The sequence below is a fragment of the Chlorocebus sabaeus genome, chromosome 1, assembly GCF_047675955.1.
Source record: "Chlorocebus sabaeus isolate Y175 chromosome 1, mChlSab1.0.hap1, whole genome shotgun sequence".
NCBI classification, from domain to species: Eukaryota; Metazoa; Chordata; class Mammalia; order Primates; family Cercopithecidae; genus Chlorocebus; species Chlorocebus sabaeus.
In genome coordinates this window covers 110977002-110989864 of record NC_132904.1, presented here as the reverse complement: position 1 = coordinate 110989864, position 12863 = coordinate 110977002, and the positions used below count along the sequence as shown (strand labels likewise).

At 36.1% G+C, this 12863-nt stretch overlaps 1 protein-coding gene across 4 annotated transcripts in view; it reads right to left on the bottom strand.

Moving 5' to 3' along the window:
* Nucleotides 1-6874: 6874 nt before the first annotated feature.
* NXPE2 (neurexophilin and PC-esterase domain family member 2) overlaps nt 6875-12863 on the bottom strand; it is a 133118-nt gene continuing 127129 nt past the window's right edge. For all 4 annotated transcript variants that reach the window (XM_073021245.1, XM_073021249.1, XM_073021247.1 and 1 more), the window contains 3 exons: nt 10329-10390; nt 8384-8599; nt 6875-7998 (listed from right to left, as the gene is read on the bottom strand). In XM_073021245.1, the coding sequence (XP_072877346.1) occupies nt 7463-7998; nt 8384-8599; nt 10329-10390 (814 nt within the window). In that variant the 3' untranslated portion in view covers nt 6875-7462. The remainder of the gene's footprint in view (nt 7999-8383; nt 8600-10328; nt 10391-12863) is intronic.

Genomic DNA, 12863 nt, shown 5'->3' with positions numbered 1-12863 from the left:
ATAGAGGACAAAAGCCATCAAAGACTTTTATATAATTGTCAGGCAAAGCACACTCACCTCTCTGCTAAGGCAATCTACTTTTCTCCAGAACAAGAATGAACAAGAACAAGACATTGGTTTCCAGTACCAACTTGATGAGTTTTGTCAATAAAGTAAACAGAAAAAAGACTAGAATTACCAAGGTATCATTTGTCATTGTACTCCTGATAGTAAAAAAGGTACAATGCAAAGCACTGGCAAGAAGCTTATAAAGCCAGCCACAAGCTAATGATACATATAGTTGATGCTAAATCAGAAGTAAGTCAGCAAAATTCCTACATCAAATGATACTGTTATACAAACATAGTGTCAATAGCACATAATGTGAATGAAAAAGTAGGTACCAGAACACATTTTGCTTTATAGTAGATGGAAATGATTTATATGAGAAGCAAGAATATGTTCTTGGCATCTGTGCAGCATATATAAGAGCCTGAAGCACCTGATGGCTTTTTGCATCTGGTTGTCATTGAAAACTCATGCTGTACAGGAAGAATTTTTATATAAACTATTTTGCGATCCATGGTGTAGACTGGAAAAGAACATTGGGATTATTCCTATGAGAGCAGGAGCTATTCGTGCAGCAAGATTTGTACCTGAATGCCAACTCACCTGCTCCTTTATTAACAGATAACTGTTTTAATCATATGCCTCCTAACGTTGATTCAGTATCAAAGGAAATAGAGAATTCAAGTCATTAATGGATGCTGAACAGCTGAGACAACAGTTGACCCTTGAACAACAGGGGTTTGAACTGTGCTGGTCCACCTATATTTGACTTTTTTTTTTTTTCAATCAAATGTGAATCAAAATATTGAAATAAGTATTTGCAGGATGTTAAACTCATGTATACAGAGGGCCAACTTTTCATATACTCAGGTTCAGGGCTTGAGCATGAGTGATTTTGATCTACATAGGTGTCCTGCAACCAATTCCCTGCATACATAGAGGGACAATTGTATTTCATTTCAGCAAGTTGGACAAAGAAATGACACACTCTTGATCACCACATTTAAGTTTATTTGCCATGAAAGGAAAAGAACATACATGAGGGTTTTAAAAAATTACTATGTGGTAACAAAACAACATTAAATTTATCCTCTTAACCATTTTTTCAGTGTACAGTACAGTAGTGTTAAATATATTCACATGGTTGCAACAGATCTCTAGAACATTTTTACCTGGGAACACTAAAACTCTATACCACTAAACACTAACTCCCTCTCCTAGCAGCCCTTGATCACCACCTTTCTACTTTCTGTTTCTGATTTTGACTGCTATGAATACATCAAAGGAGTGGAATCCTACAGTATTTTTCCTTTTGTCACTGGCTTCTTCCATTTAGCATAATGTCCTCAAGGTTCATCCGTGTGTGCATGTGACAGGATTTCCTTCCTTTCCTAAGGTTGCATGGTTTTTCACTGTATGTATATGCCACGTTTTCATTATCCATTCACCTGTTGATGGACATTGCTTCACCTCTTGGCTATTGGAAATAATTCTGTGATGAACATGGGTGTGCAAGTATCTCCTTGAATTATTTGGAAATAATTCAATTTGCTTTGTGAACATCTAGCCACAATAGGATTGTTGGATTGTATGGCAATTCTACTTTTAATTTGTGAGGAACCTCCATACTGTTTTCCAGAATGGTGGCACTATTTTACATTCCCACTAACAGTGCACAAAGGTTCCAACTTCTCCACATCCTCACAAACACTTGTTGTTTTGTGTTCTTTTGATAGTGGCCATCCTGATGGGTGTGAGGTGATACCTCATTGTGATTTTGATTTGCAGTTCCCTAATGATTAGTGACATTGAGCATCTTTTTGTGTGTTTATTGGCCATTTGTATATCTTTTGTGAAGAAATATCTATTCAACTTCTTTGCCCATTTTTAAATCTGTTTGTTTTTTACATTCTGGATATTAACACCTTATCAGATATAATATTTGCAATTATTTCTTCCCATACTGTAGGTTGCCTTTCTATGGCTACGCTGAAGTTTTTAAGTTTGATGTAGTCCCATTTGTTTGCTTTTTTAAAATTTTTTTTGCCTGTGCATTTGGTGTCATAGCCAAAAAATTACTGTCCTAAAGCTTTTCCCTTCTATTTTCTTCTAGAAGTTTAATAGTTTTGGATCTTACATTTAGGTCTTCAGTTTATCTTAGACAAAAGGCCGAGAAGTGATACATTTAGGTTTTTAATCCATTTTGAGTTAATTTTTGTATATGCTATAAAGTAAGAGTCCAGCTTCATTCTTTTGCATGTGAATATTCAGTTTTCCCAATACTATTTGTTAAAGAGATTGTTCTTTTTTTTTCCTGACTGTGTAGTTTTGGCACACTTCCTGAAAATCATGTAGCCAGATATGCCAGGGTTTATTTCTGGGTTTTTTGTTCTGTTCCATTGGTCTACATAGCTATCTTTATATTGGTACCACACCATCTTAATTATTGTTGCTTTGAAGTATGTTTTAAAATCAAGGAGTGTGAGGCCTACAACTTTGTTCTTCTCTTTCAATATTATTTAGGCTACTCAACATCCCTTGAGATTCCACATGAATTTTATGATTTTCTAATTCTACAAAAAACGCCATTGGGTTTTGACAGAGATTGCCCTGAAGCTGTAGATTGCTTTGGATAGTATGACATTTTAAAAATAGTAGGTCTTTCAATCCACAAGCATGGGATATCTTTCCATTTATTTGTATTCTATTTCTTTTAGCAATGTTTTATATTTTTGGGTCTTTCATCTCCTTGATTAAGTATATTGCTAGCTATTTGATCTTTTTTGGTGCTATAAGAAATGGAATTGTTTTCTGAATCTCCTTTTTGAATTGGTTATTGGTATAGAAATGCAACTGATTTTTAAGTGTTGATTTTGTGTGCTGAAACTTTGCTGAATCCATTTCCTAGTTCTAACAGGTTCTGTGCAGAATCTTTAAGATTTTCTAAATACAAGATCATGTCATCTGTGAACAGAGGGAATTTACTTCTGCTTTTCCAATTGTATGTCTTTTATTTCTTTTTTGTTTTGTTTTGTCTTAATTGCTCTGTCTGGAAATTTCAGGACTATGTTGAATAGCAGTGGTAAGGATGGGCACCTTTACTTTGTTCCTGATCATAGAGGAAAAACAGTTGTTCCTAGTTGCATATGGTATTAACTGTGGGCTTTTCATATGTGGCTTTTATTATGTTGAGATAATTTCCCTCTATTCATAGTTTATTGAATGTTTTTATCATGAAAGGATGTTAAATTTTGTCAAATGCTTCTTCTGCGTCAGTTGAGATGATCATGTGGTTTTTGTTCCTCATTTTGTGAATGTGGCATATTATATTGACTGATTTTCATATGTTGAGCCATCCTTGTATTCTAGGTATAATTGTCATTTGATCATGGTATATGATGCTTTTAATGTGCTGTTGAATTTGGTTTGCTGGTATTCCTTCTTTTTAGGGTTTTTGCATCTATGCTTATCAGGGATATTAGCCTGTAGTTTTCTTTTCTTGTCTTTGTCTTGGTGTCAGGGTAATGCTTGCCTCACAGAATGAGTTTGGGGAATTCCTTTCTCTTATTATTTGGGAGAGTTTGAGGATTGGTGTTAATTCTTCTTTAAATGTTTAGTAGAATTCTCCACTGAAGCCATCTGGGCCTAGGCTTTTTATTGTTGTTGTTATTATTGAAAGGTTTTTGATTACTGTCTCAATGTCCTCTCAGTTATAGGTTTGTTCAAATTTCTTATTTCTTTATAAATCAGTCATTGTAGGTTGTATGCTTCTATGAATTTATCAATTTCTTCTAGGTTATACAATTTGTTAGCATACAATTGTTCATAGCAGTCTCTCAAAATATTTTTTATTTCTGTGACATCCATTGTAATGTCTTATTGCCCATTTATAATTTTAACTATTTTATTCTTCTCTATTTTTTGTTAGTCTAGCTATGAGTTTGTTAAATTTTTGATCTTTTTGAAAAACCAACTCTTAGTTTTGTTGATCTTTTCTATGGTTTATGCTTTACTTTATTTCCTTTATCTCTGTTCTAATATTTATTATTCCCTTCCTTCTGCTGACTTTGGGTTTGGTTTGTTTCTCTTTATCTAGTTCCTTGAAGGGCAGAGTTAGGCTGTTGATTTGCAAACATTTTTCTTTTTTCATGTAAGCATTTACTGCTATGAACTTCCCTGTTAGTGTCACTTTTACTGCATCCCGTATGTTTTAATGTGTTGTATCTTTGTTTTCACTTGTCTCCAGATATTTCCTAAATCCCCTTGTGTATTCTTCTTTGACCCATAGGCTGTTTAACAGTGCAATGTTTAACTTCTAAATATTTATGGATTTTCCTATTTTCTTTCTGCTCTTTCTTTTTTCTTTCCTTCCTTCCTTCCTTCCTTCCTTCCTTCCTTCCTTCCTTCCTTCCTTCCTTCCTTCCTTCTTTCTTTCTTTCTTTCTTTCTTTCTTTTTTCTTTTTTGAGACAGAGTCTCTCTCTGTCACCCATGCTGGAGTGAAGTGGTGTGATCTTGGCTCACTGCAACCTCTGCCTCCTGGGTTCAAGCAATTCTCCTGCCTCAGCCTCCCTAGTAGCTGGGACTACAGGCATGTGCCACCATGCCCAGCTATTTTGTATTATTAGTAGAGACAGGGTTTCACCATGTTGGACAAGCTGGTCTCAAACTCTTGACCTCATGATCTGCCCATCTTGGCTCCCAAAGTGCTGGAATTACAGGTGTGAGCCACTGCGCCTGGCCTCTGATATTGATTTCTAGTTTTGTTTCATTCCATTGTGCAGAAATGGGTTTTTGAAAGAGGTTTGATAATAACAATAGAGAACATTTTGATTATTTCAAATGGCTTTCCAAGTCTTGTATATTAGCAATATAGTCAATATCTGCAATAACCTGAAGCTCTCACTTTAAGGCAAAACATTATGAAATATTTAGATACCATAATTTCTTTAAAAAATAAACAAGAAGTAAATGGCTTAAAAATCAGAGACTTGACACTTACTAACATTTGGTGATTTTTTTTTTTTTGGTTTTTTACTCACCACGAAAAATTATAAGGCATGATGGAATTTGCTTTTAAAAATACGACCAATTACAATAACAAAACATTAAAAAATACTTTCTAGAGAAGAATGCAAGCAAATATTGTGCTATCTGTACAGTACCACTACCTCCATGTGGCTATTGAACACTTGAAATGTGAATAGTGCAACTGAGGAACTTTTTTTCTTAATTTAATTTAAATTTAAATAGCCCTATGCAACTAATGACTGTTGTGTTGTACAGTGCAATTCTAGAACAACAGAAATAATAGACCCTCTTTTATAGGGGTTAATGGATCACATTTAAATTAAAACATTCAATTTGTTGAGGTGAGAGATGGGGGAGAAGGCACATTACAGAGTGAGTTGTAGAGTGATATAGACAAATCAGTACATGTGAAGAGAAGGTAAGAAAACTAGAAACTATCATATCAGAACTAGGTTGAAGGAATTTGAGGTGGTCGTGGTGGGAAAATGATAACTCATTTAAGCAATTAACAGTGCAATGGTTGCAAGAATAATTAAATTTACTCTCAAAGTTTCCTAAAGGAAGAATTAGAACCGATAAGTAGCTTGATACAAGGAAGGAACTTCTAACGTGAGTTCCCTTATTTAGAGGAGTCTAGTGTTAAGATGTATGACCCAGACTTTTCTTTTCTTTTCTTTTTTTTTTTTTTTGAGATGGAGTCTCGCTCTGTCACCCAGGCTGGAGTATAGTGGTGCGATCTTGGCTCACTGCAACCTCCACCTCCCGATGACCCAGACTTTGTACTGATGTTACAGCATTATAACTTCACTTCCTCTCACTAAGAAACACAGTCCTAACAGGGGAAGTATCCTTGATAACAATATTCCCACTCTTGAGACCTAGAGTGTATTAATAGAAAGGGAGTGTATCTTTCTAATGAGAGGAAGATTTAGAGACAAAATTCGTCATTTGAGGCCCTCTGGAGGGGATCCCAAATCATATTTTAGGATATCCAAGAATCAGGGTTTTGGGGTCTGTACATTAACATAATACTAAGTTGGTTTCTCTCAATGAGCCTGTGGGTTTTGGATTGTGACCCACGATTCTTACTGGAATCTAGAGAACAACTGGTTACTAAGTTCCAAATAATTTTCCTAAGCAAGAAAACTGCTATTATGATCCCACTGAGTTTTCCTGTATACATCATACTTTCTCTAAACTTGAATCATTTAATCTATGCATTTCTGGGCTGCACATGTCTTCAGATTATGGGTGATGATCATTTGCTATTCAATCATCATGCTCTGCACTGGAGACATGCCTTTACATTTGGTTTTCTCTTCCTAGTAAGTACTATTCACAGTAGCCAAAAGGGGAAACAACCCAAATGTTGACCAACAAATGAATGGATAAACAAACTGTGGTACATACATACAATGGAATATTATTCAGTCTTAAAAATGAAGGAAAATTCTCACAAATGCTACAACATGGATGAACCTTAAAGGCGTTATGCTAAGTGAAATGAGTCAGACGGAAAAGGACAAATGCTGCTTGTTCCCACTTGTATGAGCTACCTAAAATAGTCAAATCCAGAAGGACAGAAAATACAATGGCGGTTTCCATGGGCCAAGGACAGGAGCGAATGGGGAGTTATTGTTTAATAGGTACCGAGTTTCTTTTTGGAATGTTAAAAATGTGCCAGAGATGGATCATGATGATGGTTTCACAACATTGTACATTACTTAATACCACTGAATTGTATGCTTAAAAATGGTTTATAGCCAGGAGTGGTGCTGCACGCTGGTGATCCCAGCTACATGGGAGGCTGAATCAGGAGAATCACTTGAACCCAGGGGGCAGAGGTTGCAGTGAGCTGACATTGTGCCACTGCACTCCAGTCTTGGTGACAGAGTGAGACTCTATCTCAAAAAATTAAAATAATTCCGAGCATGGTGGCTCATGCCTGTAATCCCAGCACTTTGGGAAGCTGAGGTGGGCAGATCACCTAAGGTCAGGAGTTCGAGACCAGCCTGGCCAACATAGTGAAACTCCATCTCTACTAAAAAATATAAAAATTAGCTGGGCGTGGTGGTGGGCACCTGTAATCCCAGCTACTTGGGAGGCTGAGGCAGGATAATCACTTGAACCTTGGAGGTGGAGGTTGCAGTGAGCTGAGATCACATCATTGCACTCCAGTCTGGGCAACAAGAGCAAAACTCCATCTCAAAAATAAAATAAAATAATAAAATGGCTTAAATGGTAAATGTTATGTTACATATATTTAACTATAATAAAACTTTTTCAAATTTAGTTTCCTCAAAACTTGGATTGCATTAAACTATCCTCACTGTATGTGCAAGATCATCTATAGAAAGTGGCTAGTGCTATTTTTGTATTTTTCCTCTAACAAATGTAGTTTAAGAACGTGTCAATCTGATTTTGAATCACATAATCCGGTGGATGGGCATTGTTGGTGCAATATGCAATTGTCATGTCCCAGGCATCAATAATACCCACATTAAGATCTACAAAAATATCTCTTATGATAAGATTCTGAATATAGCCATGAAAGTCACTAAACATCTCTGCATTTTGATGTATCTCTCTGGTGTTTTCGGTTTTAAGTATCACCTTGGTCTCTGGGCTTCGCAAGAATAGACGTTCAATGGCCTTTTGAATATTGATGGCCCTACGGATGAAAATGTTAATGGGAAAAGGTCTGAAGTGTTGGCCGAGGGTAATGACAATGGCTGTGTTTTTGTCTCCTGCTACCCGGTCAATTTCCCGTGGGATATAGTTTTCATCTTTCACTGAGAATAACTTTTTAGTAACAAATGGATGACCATGTTTTTTCCACTGAATCAAAATATGTCTTTCAATATCCAGAAGAACGTGTGTTTTAAAGATCCCAGCTCCATGATGATCAAAATATTTTAGGGCTGATGAAAGACAAATCAATAAATCTTTTAACAAAAGGAAAATGATATAACTTTAAACTGCACATAACATGTATAAAATTCTAACCAAGACCACTTCTAACTAAGCATTGCTGCCTATGTAGGGTGGATAATTTTACCAGGTGCATTACAATCTTAACAAACTCTTGAACTTTTTATGAGAATACATGAAGAGGAAGAAAAATATTGACATTTGTGAATGAAAATATAAAATTTAACTTTTTATTAAAAGCCCAAAGCCAAAAGTTAGGCAAATTAAAAAATAATAATAAAATAAATATTAGAAAAGTAAAGCAAATAATTCTAATTATTATTTCAAAACCCTCAAAAGTCAAATAGAATTTCAAAATATAAATTAAATACATACTTTTCACAGTTTTTTGTAAGTGGTAAATCCACTGACGCAGTGTTGAATCTCCCATGAGATAAATAAGTTTTCTTTCCAAGCAGTCACTTATATTTTTTGTTTCATTGAACTTGATCTGTTTACAAAATGCTGTAATCCACATTTTTTTCAAAGTATAACCACTGGGGAAAGGAGTCTTCATTCCAATCTGGCAGTTCTTTTTTATGTTCTCACTCTCTGGCAATACAAATTTCCAGACAAAGTAATTTTTATTACCACAAATTATTTTGGAAAAATGTTTCTCATTTTTGCCTTCCTTATCCTCTTTTTCCTCCCCCTTTCTCTTTAGCTCTATTTTGCCCTCCTCTCTTCCACAAATATTTATTTAGTAAGATCATATTAAAAGGATGAATTACATAGTTTTTCTTGAATAGTTTTTCTTGGAGTGGGGATCTGTTGGCTCTTGTGCATTTGCAATGTCTCCCTGGGCTCCACCTTGTCCCCAGAGCCACTCTGCTGTGGAACAGTCAGCCAGAGTCAGGAGGAAATGTGGGGCTGTGAAATTGCAGGGTGCGGTGGCCCTGCCAAATATTACACCAATGACATTGGCCTCGCTGAATTTTAAATCTCATCTTCCTCAAGCTACTTATCCAGGAAAAGAAGCTTGAACGTGTTTATGAAATGAGTGTCACACATTGTTTATTTTGTGTGTCCCAGAATCATCTTCTCTGGCTAATAATTTTTCTAAAATCCTTAAATCTTAATTGTTGTGTCTAGAACTGAATGTAATATTCTCAGTGTGATCTAACATAGAAAAAAGTAGGATCATGACCTCCCTTTTCTGAATACTCTTCTATTAAAATAGCCTAAATTGTATTTACTGACTCCTATTGAGTTTTCCCCCAGGTAAGTGTCTGAGGTCACTTTTATATTCAACACTTAATATGCACATCTTCTTTGTCATTTACCTGCATTGTTGGGGTATGGGGTACATATTTAGGAACTTATATTTATTCGTATCGAATTACATCAGATTTGTAAGTGGCTCCAAAAATTACAGTCTGGTACTATCTTCCAAGAAACTGACTGCCTTTACTAGAAATTACTGTTCAGGCAAGAGGGAAACCAAAGAGGTGCTATGAGCATTCAAGTTGCCTCAAGAATCTAAGAACTTTCTTCAGTGTAAAAGTTGGGTGTGAATGATAGTTGCCCTAGCAGAGAAGGGATCTGTCTTCTTCATAGATTGTGAGCTTTACATCTGGGTTCATGATTTATTTGTATTTATGTTCTCCACAGGGTTTAGCAAAGTTCTTTGTGTATAGTAGGTCCTCAGTAAACATTTGCTAAATGCATGAAAAAGGGGTAATGAGTAACTGTATACCCCGTTGATTGTTAAAATGGAAGTCCTTTGCTTTACTTTAATTTTGAAATTCACTTCATTTCCAGTATAGCACAAACATCACTTCTATGAGGGAAATGGTTTTGTGTTGACCACTAAAGTTCATGTGATTAAACTGAGAAAAAATTCACAGAAATTTCTAGTTCATAGAATTAAAGTAAGATGACTTGGCTAAATGAGAAATTAGAAACCACCAAAGAAATGTCCTAACTCTGAATCTGTGCAGCTCACCTGATTCATTTTTCACAAAGCACCAGCACCTGATCATTGGCTCTGGAGGAATGAATCTCAAATTTAAATACAAATAGTCTGTACATTTTGAGATGGTGCCACTGAAGTTAACAGTTTCCCTAGCCTTTTATATCTGACTTGGGATGAAAATTGGTTTAAATCAATATGAAAATAATTTCCAAGAATAAAACCCCTTCTAAAACCCAAGGTGGTTGATGTAATTTGGCCCAGGAAATGAGAGATCAAATGGTTAATGTGGAATAAATATCTCTAAGTAAGCATGTCCTTTCCACAGATAAATTGTGATCATGGCAGGCAACAACACTCCAGACTTACTGTTACATGGTACGACCTCAACGGGGGTAAAGTTCTTCATCATTTCAACTCCTACGTTGGACCTGCAAGAAATGGGAAAATAAATTAGCTTAATATCTGCCAAATGCCTTTCCCCCTATTATTTTGATATATTTAAGATATCCTGGGAAAGTAAATGGGTCAGGATTCTAGAAAGCTGTTTCTCTGCTAATAGCAGGGAATCTGGAGATCCAGAAAAGTCACTCACCCTCCATATGCAATCCATCAAATCTATCTAATATCTATCTGTCTATCTATCTGTCTATCCTCCTTTTAATTTTACCTTCTAAATGGCTCTGTAGCACAAACTACCCTCTCCACCTTTTCCATCTGTAGTAATTCAGGCCTTCATCAATCTTTTCATAGGCCAGTGCTTCTCAAACTTGAGCTTGTATCAGAATTACCTGCAGTACTTATTACAACTCTGATTGCTGAGCCTCACATCCAGAATTTCTGTTTCAATAGTTATGGGGCAAATTTTCAAGAATTTGGATTTCTACAATAACAAGCTCTTGGGCAAACCCAAAGCCAATGGTCCAGTGACATTACTTTGAGAACCCTGTCCTAAATTATTATAATACTATCTTTCTGCCCTTTTGGTTTATCCCACCGAAATACAACCTCTATGCTACCTGTTTTATTTCCCTATGTAAAATGTTCCCATGACTTTCTGTCCTCAACCTACAGGAAAAGCTCCCTAACTAGTATAAAAATCTCCTATGAGTGTCTACATTGTCAGCTTCATCTTCATCTACTCTTCATCTTTTTGAGTTCCCAGGAGTCTATTTTTCATAGTCTGTTATCTCCCTCAGAGAGGAATCAAGTCAATATTACTCACTATAATATTTCCAGTGCCCAGCACAGTGAGCTTCATCTTAATGATGCTACATTAAAATTAGGATTAAAACAATGTATTAACCATGTATCAGTCCCAACAACTATGTTGACTATGTCTGGCCAAACTGAATTCACTCTATCAGAATGAAAACTGTCTGGGGGAAGGTAGGCCCTTTCAGAGCCAGAGCCACAGAAACCTTCAAGAGGGATGGAGAAAGCACTTTCTAAGATTGAGAAGAATTGCCTGAATCTCAGGAAATGAGTTTTTGGGTCAAGTGAAGATGATATCCCCTTCATCAAGAAGGCCAGAGGACTGAAGAGAGGTCAGAGTGGCTGGAGGTGATGGCTGCATGGAGTGGTGGAGTCATGGGAGACAGCACTATGGCCCATTGACTTTAGAATAAGATCGACTGGGAATCCTGTTCTGACTCTGTAATTCAACTGGATATGTGACTTTGGCCAACCTATTTAATATGCCTAAATTTCCTCATCTTTAAAATGAGCATAATAATAGTCATTCCAGAGTATATTACTGAGGATTAATGGTATAATACAAGGGAGGCATCTAACATAAAGGTTGACATATAGTAGGTGCTCAACAAATCATTGCAATTATTATTACTGAGGATCCCATCAGACCTATTTTTGGCACAAGATTAAGATTTGTCTCTAAGAAATTTGAACCTGACCTATTCTCCCATACCTATCTCAGGTAAGCCTGAGGATAACAAAAGAGATCAAGACCTGGCTACCTTGTAAATTTGGTTACCAAAGAAAACTTTGATGCTACATTAAAATTGGATTAAAACCATGTATTAATGTTATAAAGGAATTTATTTTAATGCCTCCTGTTTTTGTAATTGTGTATGTGCATTAAATTTTAAAAAGGGGTCTATAATTAATTAGACCATAATATAAACTAACAGAATAGTGAACAACTGTGTTACCTATGTGATGTCTTCTCCTGTGGTAGCCCCTCATTTATTTTTTTATCATGATTATCCATAAAACTCTTAAAAAGAAGAAGACTTTTGTTAATTTGAAGAAATAAATGTCCTAGGAAGTAACATTTCTGATTCTTCAGCCAGGGTTGGGAGAGAGAACCCAAGTTGGAAAATATATTTACAGTCATCCCTCAGTATATGTGGGAGATTGGTCCCAGGACCCCTGCTGCATCTACAAAAATCAGCATACGCTCAAGTCCTGCATTCAGCCCCGTGGAACCCAAGCATGTGGGAAAGAAAGGAAAGAAAAGTCAGCTTTCCTTATATGTAGGTTTTGCATCCTGTGAATATTATATTTTTGATCCACATTTGGTTGAAAATTCTTTGAATACAGGTGGATTTGTGCAGTCCAAATCTGGGTTGTTCAAGGATTAATGGTACTATGTTACAAATGAAACAGAGACTAGCTTAGTCCCTGTGTTCATGAGAAGGAAAGATGTCAAAGAACTGGGCTTGGGTCTAGGAAGGGGCCCTAGAGCTTAGCAATAGAATGGTCCATGAGACTTCTTGGATGTGTAATCAGCTGTTCCTTGCATATGCATTACATCACCTGTAAGGAGACTGAAATCTCTATTTCCATGCAGTAGAGGAAAAAAACTTAATAGCTTGAATAGAGCAGGGCATCTGGGAAGGACTTACGTCCATTTGGAAATAAAGCAGGTTACTATCATGATTA